Source organism: Leptonychotes weddellii, chromosome 9, assembly GCF_054177405.1.
Source record: "Leptonychotes weddellii isolate Sample4059 chromosome 9, ASM5417740v2, whole genome shotgun sequence".
NCBI classification, from domain to species: domain Eukaryota; kingdom Metazoa; phylum Chordata; class Mammalia; order Carnivora; family Phocidae; genus Leptonychotes; species Leptonychotes weddellii.
Genome location: NC_138377.1, coordinates 122,759,951 through 122,781,173, shown reverse-complemented (window position 1 = coordinate 122,781,173; position 21,223 = coordinate 122,759,951). Strand labels below are relative to the sequence as shown.

Sequence of the window (21,223 nt, the reverse complement as noted above, 5' to 3'; positions counted from 1 at the left end):
GACGACCATACATGGCAGCATTAGTACTGTCATATAAATTACATTTTGAAGAAATTTTAAGGACATGGGAAGATAGTTGTAATTTATTATTAAATTTAGGAGTCAGGATATAAAACTATATAGAAGTATTTGTTTAAAACTTACATTTAATATTTAAATTTAAAATTTCCCATGCATGCACAGGAAAAAAGAAAGTAAGGAGTTATTACTAGATGTATTATATACAAATTAATATAAAATGTTAATAAGGGTTTCTGTTAGGGTATAAAACTGTAGATGACTTTGCTTTCACTCATGAATACAGAAAACTGAACTTCAAATTACTACAAACTGAATTCATAGTAGTTGACACTTGAACAACATGGGTTTATTTTTTAAAGATTTATTTATTTATGAGAGAGAGAGTACATGTGCACGAGCAGGGGGGAGGGGAGAGAGACTCTTAAGCAGACTCCCCACTGAGTGCAGAGCCTGCTGTGGGGCTCGATCGCACAATCCTGAGATCATAATCTGAGCCAAAACCAAGAGTCGGATGTTTAACCGACTGAGCCACCCAGATGCCCCAAACAACATAAACTGCAAATTCACTTATACACAAATTTTTTTCAATGGATATACTACAGTATTGTAAAAGTATCTTCTCCTCCTTATGATTTCTTAATTACATTTTCTTTTCTCTGAAATATGTGTTAATCAGGGGTGCCTGGGTAGCTCAGAGAGTTCAAGCCCCATGTTGGGCACCACACTGGAAGTTGAGCCTACAAAAAGAAAAAAATACTGAAATATGTGTTAATCAACTATTTATGTGATCGATAAGACTCCCAGTCAAAAGTAGACTATTAATAGTTAGCTTTGGGGGAGTCACAAGTTATACATGGGCTTTTAGACAGGCAGGGGGTCAGCACCCCTAATGCCCACTTTGTTCAAAGCTCAACTTTATATTTTTAACTTTTTAAAAAAATTATCTATAACAAGCAAGCAGGATTTATTTTAGGAATGCAAAGTTTTTAAAATATCAAAAATCCAATTAGGCCATGTCACATCAGTAATTCCAAGAAAAAGCATGTGATTATCTCATTAGATGAAACAAAAAGCAAGGGTGGGGGAAGGCTTTTGATAAAATTTGACATTGGCAATTTTTAAAAACACTCATAGAAAACAGGGACTAGAAAGCTATTTCCTTAATGAAGTATATAAAAGCACATGGTCTTAAAAAAGCAACAGCCAAGATCACACCTAAGAGTGAGGAACTGGACATACAACCATTAAAATCAGGATAAAACAAAGATGCATGCTAAAAATCATTATTATTGACAATGTTCTGAAACCCCAAAGCAATCCAACATGGAAACACATTAAAAAGCATTACTTTGGGAAAGGAAAACCCCAAACCATCAGTCGGCTAATAATGTAAACATTTATCTCAAAAAACCCAAGACACTATGCACTTAAGATTTATCTATTTCACAAACAAATGAAAAAAATCAACTGAACAACTATAGAATATTTAGGAAAATTCAGCCACATCAACATATTTTATCTAATTGAAATAGTTAAAAGATTTAATTTAAAAAAAGATTCTGGCTCCAACAGAATTATCCTAGAAAGACGTGAAAATGCGTAAGATAAATGAACCATAAATATGTTCATGGACAGAAGAATTCCATAAAGCTATCAACTCTTCTCAAATTACAGTGGATTAAACTCTAATATAATCAAAATCCCCCCAAAGCTTGGGGGTAGATCATAACCATCCTAATACTGACATGGAAAAATAGACAAGGATGGGTTAAGGAGGTTTTTTTTTTTTAATGGGACCTAATGAGAAAAAGGATTAACATTACCAGACACTATGAAAACATAAAGCCATAAAAATGAAATCAGTGCAGTAATAGTACCAGCGAGAATAAATAACCAAAAACAGAGAACCCAAAAATATGATACAGGTGAAAGTATAAACCAGAGGGAATAAAAATAATTATGTACATAAAAGGTGCTAGAACAGTAACTCGCTATTCTGAAGCACTAAGATCCTCCCCTCACACCAAAATACCTAAATACCCAAAATAAATGCCAGATTTAAAAAACTAAATGCTGAAATTAAATAAACACACAAAAATATTTTGACATATGAATACTTAATTCTATCTGGATGATTAAGGACTTACGCTTAAAACAAAGGAAGAAAAATCAAAATTGTCAGTGTAAAAGAAAAGCAATACAATTATAAAATCAAGCAAATGGAGATAAAACACTGAATTATTATACCTAAATTGAGGGGCACCTGGGTGGCTCAGTCAGTTAAGCATCTGCCTTCAGCTCAGGTCATGATCTCAGGGTCCTGGGACTGGGCCCCACGTTAGGCTCCCTGCTCAGCGGGGAGCCTGCTTCTCCCTCTCCTTCTACCCCTCCCCCTGCTCATGCTCCCTTGCTCTCTCTCAAATAAATAAGTAAATGAAAAATATTTTAAAAAAGAAAAAAAACTGGGTAACTGGGTGCCTGGGTGGCTCAGTTGGTTAAGCGACTGCCTTCGGCTCAGGTCATGATCCCGGAGTCCCTGGATCGAGTCCCGCATCGGGCTCCCTGCTCGGCAGGGGGTCTGCTTCTCCCTCTGACCCTAACCCCTCTCATGTGCTCTCTCTCAATCTCTCTCTCTCAAATAAATAAATAAAATCTTTAAAAAAGAAAAAAAACTAATTTGAAAGTATACATGAGTTGTGTAACTTGGGGTTTGATTTTGTAGTGATATACTTTCTGGATCTATCCACTAAAATGGCTCCAAAACGAATAATGAGCTCTCCTAGCACCTAAACTGGAGCTTCCAACTCCATTTCCCACTAACAGCACCAGGGCACCTTGGAGAAAAGGCCCATGTCTGGTCAGGGACAAGGAAGGTACAAGCTGAGCCTGGGACAACCGGTTGTGCTTTCAAAATGAATAGAATCATGTCAAAAGAATACAGAAGGCAATCTGAAGGAGCCCCCAGTGGCCAAAGGTTTTACCATTTCAGTCTTAAAAAAAAAAGAGAGAGACTATAATATATAATAGATCCAAGCACATCCAACCAATGAAAATCCCTATGTCCACAATTACACTTTATAAAAATGGAAAAAAAAATAACAACATATTCATTCCCATTTGAGGCAGCAACTCCTCAACTATTAAAACTGTTAATTAAAGGGGAAAATTTACCCTGCCTGTTTAATAGGAACTATATTTTATAGTAACCAAATAGCCCTGGTCCCAATTGATGAAGGAAATTTTCACTTTGCAGAGAACATTAACTACTGCAGGTAGAAAAGTAACTGAATTAGGAAACATCATCCATTAACCCTGATCAGAATTGTTATTTTAAATAAGGATTATCGATTGGTGCTAAAAGAGCGGGGGAACCTAGGTGACTAGCCTCTGGTGAAGTGAAAATTCATACAGTGCTGAGTGCCACACAGATCAATTTCTGTCCTTATGAGGGGAACCTGATTCAAGAGGGAGGGCTCAGATTCTCATCACCCTAACCCAGTAGTCAATCTGACCATCTATAATGGTGGGTCAATCAGATATTTTGTGTCTTCTCACTTGATTCATGGATCGCTAATGAAGTATTCTAACCCAAAATATGTAACTTTCATCCATTTTAGATAATACTTCTAGTTTACAAGAAATATAGCGGAAAGAAGGATAGCTAAATGACACCACAAGGAAACAATCAGACAAATCCAGAAGTTAGGACAAATTGGTCAGGTCTCTATAAAAAGTCAGTGTAACAAAAAAGTGGTGGGTAAGGGAAGGGATGTGCTAGGTTAAAAGAAACATAAGGATCGTAACAAGCAAATACAATGCAGGGAACATTTCTGAGATCATAGGGGATATCAGTGTGCTATGCTACGGGTATTAGATAAAACATTACTAAAATGAAAATGTACAGATTATTGGCTGAAAAAAAGTCCATTGCAAAACAATATGTACTTACAGTGGCTTCTCAAAAAGTTAAAAATAGAATTACCATATAATCAATCAGCTCCACTTCTGGGTGTGTATTTACTCAAAATAACTGAAAGCAGGAACTTGAAGAAATCTGTATGCCCATGTTCATAGCAGCATTATTCACAATAATCAAAAGGTAGACGCAACCCAAGCGTCCATCAGTGCATGAATGGATTAACAAAGTGTGGTATACGCATACAGTGGAGTGTTACTCAGCCTTAAAAAAAAAAACATGAAATTCTGATACATGCTACAACATGGATAAATCTCAAAGACATATCAAGTGAAATAAGACAGTCACAAAAGTACAGATACCATGTGATTCCCCGTGTACCAGTTACCTAGAGTATGCAAAAGTAGAATGGTGGTTGCCAGGAACTGGAGGGGAGGAAGGAATGAGGAGTTGGTATTTAATGGGTAGGAAGTTTCAGTTTTGGAAGATGAAAAGGTTCTAGAGATAGATGGTGGTGATGGTTGCACAAGAATGTGATTGCACTTAATGCCACTGAACCGTCCACTTAGCAATGATTAAAAGGGTACATTTTATGTTATAGTATACTTTACCACAATTTAAAAAAAAACAGCATTACTACCATATGATCTAATTTCAGTGAAAAAAATGCACATATATGAACAGAAAAAAATCTGGAAAGATACACGCTCAATGATCTCCAGGTAGTGAAAACTGCATTTCAACACTTATTAATGTTCTACAATACCTGTACCACATACTATTTCTGTAGTAAAAGCTGACGTTATATAAAGCAAATAGAAAAAACATGAGGGCGCCTGGGTGGCTCAGTTGGTTAAGCGACTGCCTTCGGCTCAGGTCATGATCCTGGAGTCCCTGGATCGAGTCCCGCATTGGGCTCCCTGCTCGGCAGGGAGTCTGCTTCTCCCTCTGACCCTCCCCCCTCTCATGTGCTCTCTCTCATTCTCTCTCTCTCTCTCTCAAATAAATAAATAAAATCTTAAAAAAAAAAAAAGAAAAAAAGAAAAAACATGAGCAGTAAACTTGATTTCATAAAAATGTAAAATGTCTGTCATTTTTTAAAAAACACACCCAGTAAAAAGGAAAAGGCTACAGAAAAAGATGTGCAATAAGCATGAGATCAAAACTGAACTCCCAAACGTACTTGAAAAAGCTCTTACAAATAAAAATTTTTACACTCTAAAGCCCAAATCGAGAAATGGGAAACAGACTTTAACAGAGAAATACCAACACTGCTGAAGAGGAAGTTCAAGTATCTAATACACACTTGGAAAAAAAAAATAATAATAATAAACAAAAAATGAAATAAACTCAAATTAAATTACCAATAAAATACCATTCTCTCACAATCAGATTGTTGAAAGTGTAAAACGTGCTCTCAGATGTTCCTGTGATATTAAAATTTGATCACATCTTTCTGGAGGGAAATTTAACCGTATGTATCATGTGCTTTTAAAACAGTTACAATACCATGAACCACTAATACAGAAAACATAGATGAATCTCAAAACCAGAGTGCTGAGTGAAAGTGTTACATAAAAGAGTACATACTATGGAATTCCACGGGGGAGGGGGGTTCTGGAGTGAGGACAATGTAGTATACCTTAACAGAGGTTTGGATTACACAGCTATACATATGCATTTGTCAAAACGCAGCAAATGTACAATAAGTATTTGTTCATTTCACTACAGTATGTAAATTCTACCTTAAAAGAAAAAAAAGACTGAACTCTTAATTAATGATATTCATGTTGCAGTGTTTCAGAGAAACTGCACTGATGTCTGCAATTACTTTTTTTTTTTTGCAATTACTTTAAAATGCATCAAAGAAAAAGGAGATGGATGGAGAGAAGGACGGATAGATGGATACATGTGATAAAGCGAGTAGAGTGCTAATGTAAAATACAGGAGCTGGGTATACAAGTGTTCACTGTAAAACTCCTTCAAGAATGCTGTATATTTGGGACAGCTGGCTGGCTCAGGTGGTACAGCATGTGACTCTTGATCTCTGGGTCACAAGTTCGAGCCCCACATTGAACATATAGCTTACTTAGAAAAAAAGAAATGCTGTATATTTGAGATTTTTCATAATAAAGTGTTAAAAATACAAAAAAAAACAGTGAAGAGCCATTAGGCAAGCCTCCTGGAGTGCTGGAAATGGTCTATCTTGATATGTTATATGTGGCACACCTGGGTAAAATTTGTATCAAGATGTACACTTTGCTGACTGCATTTATACCTCAAAAAATGTCTTAAATTAGCAGCAATCAGAATAGGACTTTAAAGCGCATATAATTAATATCCTCAAAAAAATAAGGGAGTATGGTGCAACCAAAACACACGAATAAGCAGTAAGGAAGAGAACAAAGCACACATTCTGAACACAAAACCCGTCCAATTTAAGAGCTCGACAGGCTGGAGAGTGGAAGAGACCTTGAGGACTGAGCCAGAAAGCTAGCTACAAGAGTAGCTTCCACAGCCCTCCCAGACTACAGCACAGAGATGGGAAAGAAAAGCAGAGACGTAAAGGACAGATCAAGATCGTCTAAGTCGGGCGCCTGGGTGGCTCAGTTGGTTAAGCAACTGCCTTCGGCTCAGGTCATGATTCTGGAGTCCCGGGATCGAGTCCCGCATCGGGCTCCCTGCTCAGCGAGGAGCCTGCTTCTCCCTCTGACCCTCCCCCCTCTCATGTACTCTCTCTCATTCTCGCTCTCTCAAATGAATAAATAAATCTTAAAAAAAAAAAAATTTAAGGGCGCCTGGGTGGCTCAGTTGGTTAAGCGACTGCCTTCGGCTCAGGTCATGATCCTGGAGTCCCGGGATCGAGTCCCACATCAGGCTCCCTGCTCGGCAGGGAGTCTGCTTCTCCCTCTGACCCTCCTCCCTCTCATGCTCTCTGTCTCTCATTCTCTCTCTCGCAAATAAATAAAATCTTAAAAAAATTAAAAAAAAAAAAAAAAGATCGTCTAAGTCCCACCATTTGGACAGAACCGCAGAAGGGAAATGACAAATGGAAGAGGGACAACATCTGAAGAAATAATAGCTCAATGTTTCCTAGAACTAAAGAACAAAACTGTTCAAAAAATAGTTTTAATTACAGTTATTTAAAGTAACCTACATGGATGTAAGGAAACATACCACCGTTTTATGAGAAGCTACTCCTGACTGTGCAATTTCAGTGACTGTGCAACTTAAGCGATCCTTGCTCCTTTCCCTATTTTTCAAGCTATCTACAATGAATGTTACTTTTACAATGAGGAAAAGTCAAAGTTTCCTTTTATAAAACAAATCCAGAACCAAAGGACAAGAGAGGCTTTTTAAAAAACTCTCACCTTGGGGTGCCTGGATGACTCAGTCGGTTAAGTGTCCAGCTTTGGCTCGGGTCATGATCTCAGGGACCTGGGATCGAGCCCCACATGGGGCTCCCTGCTCATCAGGGAGCCTGCTTCTCCCCCTGCCCCTCCCCGGGACCTCCTCCACCCCCTAAGGGACACACAGGCTCTCCCTCTCCAATAAATAAAATCTTTTTAAAAATTAAAAATAAATAAATAAAACTCTCACCTCTCTTTCGTCTGGCTTCTGCCCTATGCTGTTATATAGTGAACCTTTAAGTGGTCACTGCAAACTTGGGCAAGTCATTTGATCACTTTAAGTTTTTGCTTCTTTAGGTCTTCAATAGGGACAATAAAATCCCTCCTTCCTACCTCACAGGAGTTTGGGGAACATCAAATAAGATGATGTATAAAAACAGCACTTGGTAAACTGTAGAGCGCTGTACCAATGGCGACATGTTATCACAGTCCTTCCAAGCTAGTAAACCCCAACCTCTGCTGAGTCGCCCTCCACTGCCCTCGCCCCTCACTCCCCACGTCTGATCTGTCCCCTAGCCTCCCAGCTCTTCCTTCGCTCATTCTGTCCTTTCCCAAACCACCGCACCACATTACCTATACCTGGTCTTACCCTAGGCCTGAACCACAGCCACCGCCCCGTGGCTAGTGCCCCACTGCTAGCTTTTCCTCCCCCCAGCCTCTGCGATCTCCTCCTAAACTTAATCTTCATAAAATAGGTCTACCCTGTAACTACCCTGCTGAAAATGAAAAGCCTTTAGGAGTTGTGGAGGTTTACAGGATGGACTTCACAAACTCCTCCCCCCGGCTTTTAGGCCCTCCCTCCTACCTGTGGTCAGGGTCCCCAAATTCCGCAGAACAAGTCAACACCTCCCACCCCCATGTACATCCCCCTATTCTCTACCTATCCAGGTCCTCCCAATCTTCCCCAGGCAGGGGCGAGGGCTCTGACCTGGGCTCTCTCTGCATCTTATGACCAGTCCAGACCAGGCTCGTGCCTCTCCATCCCTCAGGTGCCAGCCTCACTTCCAGCTCAGAGGCCTGCCCCACCTTTCCAGAGAGGACTGACTACTTGTGTCCTGAGGGCAGGGCCTGGCACAGTCCTCCCTCATCCTCTAAACTAGGCGCTGGAAATTAATCTGTTAATCATTTTAGTTCTTAAACTTTCTTTGCCTAACTGAATTTCATAGTAATTACTTCTTTGGTTTTCTGTGTAGCTTTAATATCTATGTGTATGTCCTATATATTCCCATATAATACACTGTTCAGCTATTATGCTTTAAAAAGTTAAACTTTATAAATTCTTCTGTAACTTCTTTTTCTCAACATCAAGTTTTTGAAATTGATCTGTTGACACCTGAAGCTATAACCCATTCATTTTCAAAGTTGTGAAGTATCCCTTTTCAATATATTTGAATATATCACAACTTATTTATCCACTATACTGCTGATATTTGAGTTTAATAAAAAGGTTGCTATTAGAAGCAATGCTGTTATGAGCATTCTTGTACATGTTTCCAGTTCACATGTGTGTTTCTAAGAGTGAAACTGCTAGGTCACAGGGTCACACGTTCATCTGTACCTGGTAATGACAATGGTTTTCCCAAGTGGATGAATACGTCTACCTACAGTGTTGAAGACTGCCTCAAAACACTGTCAAGCTTTTAAAGGTTTGCCAATTCGTGGGTGTAAAATGTTATTTCATTGTGGCTTTAATTTGCATTTCCCCAATGAGCTCAAACATCTTTTCATGTGTTTATCAGCCATTTGGTTTCCTCTTAAATAACAGGCCGGTCTGTGTCTTTAAAGGTTTTTCAACTGGGCTGTCTTTTTCTTAATTGATGTGCAGGAGTTCTATATGTATTCTGGATACTAATCCTTCATTGGGATTATGTGTTACAAATTTCTTCTTCCAAACTATGGCTTTCCTTCCTTTTCACTCTTTTGATGAGAAGTACTTTATTTTAAGGTAGTAGAATTTATCAACCTTTTCCTTTATGGCAAATGGTTTGTGTAACTTGTTTAATAAGCTCTTCCGTACCCAGGGGTCATGAAAGGATTTATATTTCCTTTTAAGAAAAAAGTGTTACAAACTTCAAAAAGGAAGTTACATAAGCGATCAATAAGCACATAAAAAGTACTCAAAATTATTAGCCATTGAGGAAATGCAAGTCAAAACCACAATGAGAAACCACTACACATCCACGAGGATGGATAAAATTAGGAAACTGATAACACCGAACAGTGGCAAGGATGTGGAGCCACTGAACTTTTATTATACATTGTTGGCAGGAGTGTGAAATTGTAGAACCATGTCAGAAAAGGTCAGGCAGCTTCTTAAAAAGCTAAACATACAGCTATCCTATGATCCAGCAACTCCACTCGGTGTTTCCCTAAGAGAAATGAAAGCATATGCCCACAAAATAATTTATACTAGAATATTCATAGCAGCTTTATTCTTAATAGCCAAAAATTAGAAAGAGCCCTGTTGTTCTCCATCAACAAGAGAATGAAGAAGTGGACTGGGATCTAGTCACAACAAAATTACTCCTTAGCAAGAAAAAACACGTGACTAGCGTGTGCAACATAGATGAATCACAGAAATACTGTGCTGAGTACAAGGAGCCTTATACAAAAGAATACATATTTTAAGATTCTATTGCTATGAAGCCTAGTATAGGCAAAAATAATTTATAATGGATAAAAATCACAACAGTGGTTGCTGGCAGGTGGGGTTAGGAATGGGGAAGGAGCACAGAGAACTTTCCACTGGGGGACGGTAATATTGTGTATCTTGGCAGAGATTTGCATTTAGACAGTATATACATTTGTCAAACAAAAAGGAAACAAATTTTGAACTCTAGTAAGTGACAGGCATACTGAAGTGTTCAGGAGTTAAGTACAGTGATGTCTGAAACTTTGAAATTCATGCAAAAACAAAACATTGTGATGGATAATGGGATAGAAAGAGGTGATAAAGCACATAGAGGAAAATGTTAACTGCAGAATCTAGGTGGGAGGCAGATGGGTACGCATTCTTTCAACTTTACTGTATGCTTAAAATTTTTCACAATATTAGAGAAAAGACAAAAACATATTTTCAAAGGGAAGAGATTGGCTTTTAAAAAAATAAGCGGATATATTTGAGCAAAGCTTGCCTTTGAGAGAGGCGACTCAAAGAAAAAGCCCAATCCTTACATGTGCTGGTGCCTTGGAGTTTGCAAAACGCTTCTACACAGATTATTTTAAGTGATCCTCACCTAAACCTGGGTATTCTAGTCTCATTTTATGCTTGAGAAAACCCGGGATCGGAATTTGGCAAATATCACACAGCCAGCGCCTGATGGAGCTGGACCCAACACAAAGGTCTCTGGCTCTTCTGTGGTCTTTCAAACACACCTCACTGGGGAGCTACCATCCTCCCCGAACAGCTGAAGGCAACGTGCAAACTGCTGGCGTGACCAGCCCTTTGGGCTGTCACCAGCAGAGTGCGAGGAGCGAGGCGGCTCTTGTCCCCAGCAGCACAGCGGAGACAGACACAAGCAGACAGTGAAAAAGTATGATTTCACCGACCCAAGGTCTACTTCAAACCCATTCGGCACAAAAGCACTTGGCAAGCCCCACTCCCCCGGTTCTTTGAGGCCATCTTCAAAGTTTAGGGAGATCTGTGACATCCTTCCGGTCTGTGTAGATGGACAGACTGCACACGACGCCTGTAGCTAAGAAAGAGCAGTACAAAACTTGTCAAAACACTTCTCTGTCAAGATATTCCACCACTCTTCTTACCAGAGCAGAACAAAAGTAGAACAGAAGGAGGGGACCCAGGAACATTGCTCAACCCTAGTGCAGCCAGAATTGAAGGCAAAAGCTTTAGCAATCACCCCACACATTAATCACTGGCTTCAGGGTATTTTGGCTTTTTGTGAAAGCACAGACAACACACCCCAACAATTTTTGTTAAATTTAAATAAGGTGAGAGAGCCCCGTGGAACAGGAATAAAAGCCCTCCCAGCCTTAGAGACTGGTGTATTTATCCAAACATTCACTGCGTGTACTAACCACTTTGGGAAATGTAAGGAATCTAGGACACAGTCCTTGTCCTCAAGAGGCCTGTAATCCCACCGCAGGCTCAAGTCAGATCTCCAAGGGCTGCAGGGGAAGATCCTAAGAGCAGAGAAAAGAGAGTACAAGTACAACCAGGGGCTCAAGAAAGATTTCGTCAGTAGGGCCTTGAGGATGCACACATGCAGAGCTGGAGGTAGGGAGTGCTGTGCTCTGGACAAAGGCTGATGGGAAGAACTAGCTCCAGGGGGGCTCCTGGCTAAGGAAGGCTACCTGAAGCCTGGGCAGGAGGAGGGGAGAGTGAAAAGGCCTCTCGAGGGAGGCCTGCCAACTCATGTCAGAGAGCAAAGAGAACAAACGAGAAGGCCTCACAGATGCCTGACTTCAGTTCACTGGGGCAGGGCCAAATATGGCTTCGACTCTCACAAACACAGGAACCTAAGGCAGGGCTGGAACCAATTTCCCCAGCAGGTCATGACTTAACAAAATCCTGATAATGTGGATTCAGGATACCTGCTCAAAACCCAGGTGGACCTGCGACATCTGCAACCTAGAAGAAAGCCAGAGGATGGGAAATGTAATGGAGATAGGGAGTAACAGAGAGCAGCCCAGGAGCACTGGGTTTGAAGAGGCTCACCTGTATGAGCGTGGGTGAGTTTCTAAACTACAGTACTTTATCTGCAAATGGAAATGACACCAGTCACCTCACAGGGTTGTAAGGATTTCATGAGATAACATCTGTAAGACATTCAGCACCGTGCCTGCAACATCAAAAGCATCCAAGAAATGGTGGATATTATGGCTATGAATAGTCTGCCCTCCAGGAACTTCTGAGTCCAGCGCCTCCTACCACCTTACTGTATTGAGAAAGCAGGCTGAAGCCACTGACCTTGGACAAGACCAAGGGATTACTCATGTTCTAAGAAACTTCGCCCTCTCTTGAGTTTTGATGTTAATTTTTAAAAAGTTTTGTCCTTTAAGGCATTTTACGTTATTCTGAGACATCTGCCTCAACCTGCAGACTCACATCATGAAACTTCCCCTATTAAAGGGCCCATCCCAAATGGGCAAGCTGTACAAAGGAAAAAAAAACAAAAAAACAGTGTCATAAGCCATTTCACAGGGAACATTTGTGTCAGAAGGGGACCACAGGCCTTATCCCAACCCTCACTTCAGCAAGGAGGGTCTGGGCTAGCCCAGCACACGTCTGTGCTGATAGAGTTGTGACATTCAAAACATCTATCTTAAGAACCACACTTCATGTTAAGGTGGTAATGATACTAAGCACTAAAACAATATAGAATATAAATGCAAAGTATTTTATATATATAATAAGAATTCAAGAAAATGAAAAAGCAGTACCTACAGCGATAAATTATAGTCACGTATTTCAGGAACAGAAAGTTAGATCTCATTTTGTCAACTACACTTTCCGAAGGAAACTTTCAATAATTCCATAATCCACCCAGAGTCAATGTCCCCTAGTGGGGGTAAAAAATCAGGCAGGTCATGCAAAGAGAAATTTGCTTTAGTTAAGGGAAACAGAAAAATTTGATTAACCCACTCTGTACATTAAGAGCAAGCAACGTATTTTATTCCATAGCTAAGAAACACCAAGAAACCACTAAACTTGGGGGGACATTAAAGCTGGTAAGTCTGGTCAGTTTTGAGGAGGAAGGGAAGAAGGGGAGGAAGGTAGTAAAAAAAAAAAATACAAGAAAACTGGGGGAAGGAGAAGAGAAGGACAGAAGTGAAGACTAGCGACAGGATGGAGAGTGGGCTTGAGTAGACTCTGAGCGCTCAGGCCAGGAACCCTCCGGGAGACGTCAGTGTGTGGCCCCCTATTACCTGTCACCTGTTGTGCGCTGCCCGCCCAGCTGCACTAATCCTTCAGCCTTCAGAGGGAAATCTACTCCGCTCACCACGGTAGAACTCTATTATTCCCTGGTATAAATGCTCTGAAAGGGCAATAACCAGAGATCTCCACAAAACCAGAGCTAAATCCTCCAGCCTCCACTCTAGTTAAAACTGGTTTCTATTTCCTTTCTATGGGCTGGGTGGATTTTCCCCTTCTCCAGCCTGGTTCACACAATTCTCTAATTCGACAGATGTCTGTGGAAGGCCCACTATGTGGGGGGATACAGCAGTGAACAAAACAGACGTGAGTGCCACCCTCACAGAGCTGTTAAATGACAAATGGGGGGTAGGATCACAGCAGTGCACTGGGTGTTTGCAAAAAGGGGAGGGGGGTGCACAGGCTCTCCTCTGACACTCCTGCCTCCACACTCAAATCTTTCAAGGGCAACTCAAGTCCTAGCTAAGGAAAGGGAAGACCAAGTAAATCCAGACTGACAAGAAAATATTGAAATGTTACAGTTAAAACTCAAGCTGATTAAAAATAAAACAAAACTCTAAGTGTTCAAACTGAACACAGCATTCATTATCTGTAACCACACAGACTATAACTTCTGAAATGAATAAACAGAACATTTTTAGTAACACTTAAATAAGTTCCTATAAGATGACCCAGCCTAATGTATTACAAGATCCTGAAGTACCTTTGGAATCATTAAGAAGCAAATCATGTTTACTGCGTTCTACTGTTAAGCATGTTTCTTGTACTTTGAATATTGGTATCTCATGTTGGGAATCATGTCCTAACATGTGGTCTAAGACACAACTCTATAAAAAGCCTCTATAATCGAACAAGTTTGGGAAATGCTGCACACTCTAAACACCATTTGGAGATTCACAGTGTATTTTAAGAAATGAAGTTTTCTGACAAATCCTGCATAAGAGAAATCTGCAGAACTTAGTCTGAGCCAGTATTTTCCAAACTTATTTTGACATGGCTCCTTTTTTCATTTAATACTTATTAACAGTCAACAAGATGCTTCAGGGAACACATGCGAGATATAAGTAGGGGGACACACTACTTAATCTGAAAATGCAATTATCAATCTCCCAAGCATTTTGATGAACTAGTCTTTTCTATATGTACTACTAAAATACAAAAACTTCCCCAATGAACTTTTTTGAAATCCATTCAGTGATATGCTGATTTACTGTATTTTTAAGAAGAATTTTTTTTTTTTAACATTTTATTTGAGAGAGAGAGAGCACGAACAGGGGCAGGGGCAGAGGGAGAAGCAGACTCCCCCCGAGCAGGGAGCTCTCTGTGGGGCTCAATCCTAGGACCCTGGGATCATGACCTAAGCCCAAGGCAGATGCTTAACTGACTGAGCCACCCAGGTGCCCCTAAAAGAAATAATTTTTAATAAACTAAAATTGGATCTTGGTATATTAATATAAAGGAATTCAAATTAATTGTACAGTAATTTGATTTTGCTAAATCCTTGGAAGTTTATCTTCTCTAAACATGTATTTTTAGATTTCTAGAATGTATCTGATAATTTTAAAAGATTCATTCCCTTGGGGCGCCTGGCTGGCTCAGTTGGTGGGGCATGCAGCTCTTGACCTTGAGGTTGTGAGTTGGAGCCCCACACTGGGTGTACGGATTACTTAAAAATAAAATCTTTAAAGGGCACCTGGGTGGCTCAGTCGTTAAGCATCTGCCTTCGGCTCAGGTCATGATCCCAGGGTCCTGGGATCAAGCCCCTCATCGCCATCGGGCTCTCTGCTCGGCGGGAGGCCTGCTTCTCTCTCCCACATCCCCCTGCTTGTGTTCCCTCTCTCCCTCTCTCTCTCTCAAATAAATAAAATCTTTTAAAAAAATAAAATAAAATAAAATCTTTAAAAAAAAAAAAAAAGGAAAGAAAGAAAAGGGCACCAGGATGGCTCAGTCGGTTGAGCGTCTGCCTTCAGCTCAGGTCATGATCTTGGGGTCCAGGGATCCAGTCCCGCATTGGGCTCCCTGTTTCTCCCTCTATCCCTCACCCCTCTCTCATTCTCTCTCTCAAATAAAATCTTAAAAATAAAAAATGAAAATAAAAGATTCCTTCCCTTAAAGAAAAAAAAAAACTAAAAAACATGCTGATATTTACCTCTGCCTTATTACCTGAAATGCCTACATACAAATATCTGTAACTGAGATGTGGTATCAACATGTACAGTTTGTGACTAACAAGCATTTCTGCAGTTTTGGTGTTGTTATTTACAGTTTGACTTCTCCTCTAGAAATACTAATATTACCTTAAAGCCTATATTGGAGGTTTTATGGAATAAAATTCCAGTGAGTGAAAAGTTTCATCGTTCAGTTAACAATAAAGAGCCAAATTCAGCAAACATTTATTTAGGAGCTACTGTATGCATGCCAAAGGATTAAGCACTGTAAATGATGAATGTCTTTTTCTGGGCCCCAACTCAAAACATCGGTCTGACAATGGGACAGAATATGTAAGACTCTTAAAAACTCAGGGGCCCTACAGACTGTGGATAGCAGAACAAGAAGTTGCTGCACTGGAGATGCTTATAAGACACACGTGAATTTTAGGACACCTGCACCACCACAAAAAGGCAAGACACAGGGCCTCTTTCTAAAACATCTAATTTGGTGACCTAAAAGTTCATTATTAGTTAATGCAAGAAAACCAATATCAGATGTGGGTCAAAAACTTGAAAGCTGTTAACAATTCCGTATTTAACTTCACAGGTGTAATGCTTTTCTTAAGCCAATTAGGTAGGCTTAATGTCTAAGCACTACGCTGACATTAGGAGCAGCTTGTTCACAGTCTAAAACTTACATCACAGGTTTCTTCAAGAATCTATAGAAGGAATCCAACTTCTGATAATCGAAACAAAGTTAGATTTTTCACCTAGGGTATTGGAGGGGTGGGGAAGTCACTTCATCTAGGTTATGCAACACTGAAAAAGACTTTTCGCTTTCGTATAGAAAAAGCGTCATGGACGACTGCTAGAAATTTAACACAGAAAGCGAACAAACGGTATCAGACTTGGGAGGTCTAGCAATCCCCAGTAAGCCAGAAAATCCAAACAACTTCGCAAATGACTTTTTAAAAAGCTGCAGCAATGAGAGGGATGATCAAGTATCTGAGGCCATGCACACCAGAAATTTTTTCCTAGTTTAATAAAACATAAACGCATGAAATCAGCTCTACAATTTCAAATCAGAGAACTGGAAAGCTGCTGCTGCTGTGTGCCTTAATGAAAATCCGCCCCCCCCGCCCCTTTTTTTTCCATTATCTTTCCTTTAGGAAATCTTAACGAAGACTAAGCCCAGAAACTTTGACGAAACATAAACCAAGGCGATGCGCGCTGGAGAAGACACAATTGTGAAAAGCAGTCGCAAAATGTCCCAGTGAGACTCCTTAATAAAAAATTACCTTTGTTCTGCTGAATGCTTCAAAAACCGCGTTTCTGATAGTATTTTCTCATTACATATGCTCTAAATACAACACGTATGGTAACAACCGTGAACCTCAGATACACGTGCAATGAAGCAGAGCTGATGCTGCTTCAGATTACGTTTTAACAGTCCCAGAGAAACCGGGAAACTGCAACTGCATGCATGTGCAAAACTGACAAGAGGGAAAACAAAACAGGGTGGTAAGATCCAGCGCCGCGGCTTCCCGGGGCTAGCCGCCCATGCCTCTCCATCACGAGAGCCCAAAGAACAAAGTTCACGCTCACTGAACGTTGCAGGGGCGCGCCACGATATCCTGGGGGTTCCCCGCTCTGGTGTAGGGAAGGGACTCGAGCGCCCCGGGCACGTTCACGGCGGGCCCCGCCATCCGGGACGTCGGATGGGTCCCGGGAACCGACGCCGCGGCTCGCAAGCCTACCGGGGAGGGTCCGAGGACGCGCGGCTCGGGCTTCCCTCGGGCCGCTGCCCCGGCAAGCGGGTGCTGGCGCCCCGTCAAAGTCGCCCAAAGCCAGACGAGAGGGGACCGCCGCCCGGGCGGGAGCCCCGCCCGACCCCTGCGGGAAAGTTGCCGCCCGGCCCGAGTTTCGCCGCGGACCGCGCCGCCAGCCCCGGCGCCCCTTACCTTCCTGCCGCTGCCGTCGCGAGGCTCGGACTCCGCGAGGCCGGCGCCGCGGGCCCCGGGTGAGGCGGTGGTCTTCGGGCCGGGTGGGAGGCGCGGCCCGGCGGGCGGCGGCGGCGCGGCGGCGCCCGGCGCGTCCTCGGCCTCCTTGCCGCCGTGGTACACCGCCCGGCCCTCGGAAATGTGGATGCTCGGGGCGCAGCCCATGCTGGCGGCGGCGCGGAGGACACGCTGGCGGGCAGCCGCGATCCGGTCAGCAAACGGCCCGCCCGGCGCCTCGGGGCCGCCGCGGGCGCCGTGTCATCGCCGCCTGGGCGGGCGGCGGCGGCGAGCGCGGGTCTCGCGTCAGGAAGTGCGGCCGCCCCTTTTATCGCGGTGCGGGCGCGGCGGCGGCAGCGGCGGCGGCGGCGCTGGGGAGGGGGCGCTGGGGCGGGCGGCGCGCCGCGGCCGCCCCTCCGAACATGCCCTTCCTGAGGCGGGAGCCGCCGGCCGCCTCCCTCACATCGCCGCGCTCGCCTGGCCGCGCCGCGCTTCCGGGGAATTTCGGGGGAGGAGATTTGCGCTCTCCCAACCCGGGAGCGGGCAAGTCCGCGCCGCGCGAGCGACGCCGCCCTGGCCGCGGGGCGGCGCGACCCCCGGGGGAAGTGCGCTCCCCGCCGAGCCGCCGCCGCCCGCCGGGCCCGCAGCCCGCGCCGCTTCGCCTGCTGGGCCGCCGCCCCGCGAAGAAACGCCCCTGGCCCAAGCGCCGGCGGCGGGGAAGATTGGCCTAGACGCTCCTGCTGCTGAGGGCTGGGGGTCGAAGGACGCCCGTCAGGGCGGCGAGGACGCAGCCCGCGGGGTGGGGACGGAGCCGTCGGCTCAGGCGCGGTCTGGGGCCGCGCCGTCGAGAAACGCAGAAGCGGCTGCGCTCACCCGGGAGCTGCGGGCGGCGCGGCTCCGGCTCCGGCTCCGTGCTCCGCACCGGGTCTTGCCGGCAGCACGCCGCGCCCAGCCCCCAGCGGTGACCTCCAGCGGGTGCTGGCGTCAATGCAAAGCAGCTGGGGCGCCCGCCGCCGCCTCCCGGCGCCGCCGAAGACTGAGCATGCGCGGCCACGACGGGAGGGGGCGCGCGGCCCCGCTGCCGGGTGGAGGGAATGGACTCGCCCAGGGACACACAGCCACCTCGGGCCTGAGGCCACAAAAATCCGGACCGCTGGGTTCGAATCCCGGCTCCGTAATTTAGCAGCTGCGTGACTTGGGTCAGGTCACTGTCGCTGAGCCTTAGACCTCTCATTCATTAATGAGGCCGGCGGACCTACGTTTGGGGGCAGGGCAAGGAAGGCGCCCGCCCTCCGGGTCCCGGGCGGGTGGGGTCCGGGCGTTAATCGCCCGAGCCGCAGTGCCCCGTGCGCTCCCGCGCGCGCCACGACCTGGAACGCCAACGCCAGGCTGCCCAGGCGACCCGGCGGCGGCGGCGCTGAAAAGCCACGTTTCGAGGCAGGCGGGGGGCGCTGTCCTCTCACCTGGCGCCCCGACCCAAAAGCACCTTGCTTGCGGGCACAACGGGGCGTCCGACATGCAAAGTGGGGCCTGTGAGCCAAGCGCGCTGTCACACACACACACACACACACACACACACACACACACACACAGCAGCTCGCTGTGCGACCTTGGACGAGTCACGTAACCTCTCTGTGCCTGAGGCTCCAGCCCCAGTCAGAGGGAGGACGACGCCCCTGGGTGTCCATCGCATACCCCGCGAGCAGCCCACCTCGGGCCTGCTCCCACTCCCGCCCTTCTTGCGACTCCCGGTCCGGGAGACCCCGGCAAGGCCGATCCCCTCCTTTCCTCTCCAGCCGTCCACACCTTTCCTAACGCGGCCCCGCAGCGACCCTGAGATGCCGCCGCTTGCGCCTCGGGCCGGTTACTGTGAAGCCCCGGAGGCGTACTTCGGACTGGAGTCCCTGCCCTGGCACTGGGACTGCGGCTCCGGCTCAGGTCCTGGTTCCCCTGCGCGGCCCGAGCGCCAGGACGCCAGGAACTCAAAATCCGCAGCCCCGGCGCCCCTCCAGCCGCAATCTTCGGGGCCCGAGGGGCCCACCGGGCGGTTTCCCGACGGCGGCGTAGCGGAAAGGCAGGGTAACCCGAGAGCGGCTTGGTGCTATTGGCCCTCTTTACTAGCCGAGCTGGCCCAAACCACTGGCACGTGACTCTACTATCAAGTTTAAGCACGTTAAGCAGTAATTATATTTATGCCTCCCTACCTTATAAAAGTACCACCGGCTCAATGAAGATGTCTTGAAAGACACAGGAAAAGATTCTTATTATCACCCGTTATTCCACCTAAGCCGTAATTTTCAGAGCAGAATCTGGACCCTTCTAAATAGAGTTATTCATGAAGAAAACGCTTTGAACCACCAGAGTGCATGAAAGTCTATCGCGTGTCCTCTGTCCTCCCCGCCTGGCCAAGAAGTCAGGCCTTGATGACTCTGGGCACTGACCTTGCCTTCTCCAGCTCCAGGCTGTTTCAACCCTTACTGGTCCCTCCCTTGACAGGCAGCACCTCCGTGTCCTGGCCTTTCCTCGGAAATCCTTGAGCCCTGAGCTAATTGGAGGTGGGGGGGGGGTGTTCTTTTCCCTGCCCCCACCTGCTGGTTCCCTGGGCTGCCTGGGGCCTTGGCAAGCTGGTCATTTACTCTCTCTGTTCCCAGAGACCTGTTGGGGAGCAGCGTTCACTGATTTCCAGTTCTGCAATTTGGAGACCCTAGACTTAGAGACCCTAAAGCTAAAAAAGGATGCAGGAGCAGACAGGAAAAGAGTCATCTGCCTACTTCTGGGGTCACAGAGAACAAACCCTACTCACTTTTTTCCACACCCAGGAACTCAGCCTGGGATGTCCAGGAAGTCACAACAAGTCGCCCCCCTCAGCTTGAAGCCCCTAACATCAATTCCACCCTGCCCCCACCTTCCCCAGTCATAACCACTCTGAGGCCCCTGAACACTTCACCCTATGAAACCCATCCCCCCAGTCCTCGGTGACAGTGGACAGAAAAGGGACGACATATCGACAGAAGTAACCCAAACTTCACTGGCATGTGCCACCCACTACATCACCCAGGCCTCCCAGGCCCCTAGAAAGAATCCCACCGCTTGGAGGTGTCTAAGGAGCTCATGAACAATCCCCATCCTGCTGGAGGAGACACACTGCCCACCATGTCAGGCATGTAGACACCTCAAAGCTCTGCTTGCAGTAGAACACACTCCACCACCACGCCCAATCCATTCCACCCGGTGTGCCCCACCCCACTCCAGGCAGAGCTGCTGGACCCCCACAAGGCTTAGCGTTGTAGCTAAGTGTCTACTTCGGTTCTTACTCCTAGGGTCAGCATAAGGTCAGTGGGGCTCGGAAAGGAAACAAACCAAGGGGTAGATGCCCGGGCCCAGCCTCTCCCACTACCAGAGTCATTCCCAGGAGACCCCGTGGGGCTCCCCCCTCCCCCCCTCCCCCCGCACCTCCCCGGCAGGCTGTCCATTAGAGACATGAGGGCGTGGTTCCTACACAGCTTTGTTTATCTAACATCAGAATCTATTCGGTTTCCACACCTCTTCCACTAAAGCTGATCCTTCCTCAGCCAGTTCTCTTTCCTGGTTTTACTGCCTTTTGCACCCAGGCGTCAGCCATTCAGACTGTGCCCGGGCCACCGAGTTCCCTACTCCCCTCCCTCGCCTTCCCCATTGAAAGGGGCTGGAAGCAGCACAAGTGGGAGAACGCCTGTGCACTGGGGTCTGAGTCCCCGCGCTTCCCTAGGTCGTCTTTCAGAGCTGCTTTCCTCCATTGTGAATCCAGGATTCGTGATACCTACCTCAGTGGGATTAAAGACGCTAACCAATGTCAT

The 21,223-nt window shown here is 45.4% G+C and overlaps 1 protein-coding gene across 3 annotated transcripts in view; it reads right to left on the bottom strand.

The window, feature by feature from the left end:
- PDE8A (phosphodiesterase 8A) overlaps nt 1-17,849 on the bottom strand; it is a 148,904-nt gene extending 131,055 nt beyond the window's left edge. For 2 of the 3 annotated variants that reach the window (XM_081831735.1, XM_081831737.1), the window contains exon 1: nt 17,352-17,849. In XM_081831735.1, the coding sequence (XP_081687861.1) occupies nt 17,352-17,555 (204 nt within the window). In that variant the 5' untranslated portion in view covers nt 17,556-17,849. The remainder of the gene's footprint in view (nt 1-17,351) is intronic. The other variant, XM_081831734.1, reaches the window with a different exon arrangement.
- Nucleotides 17,850-21,223: the final 3,374 nt, after the last annotated feature.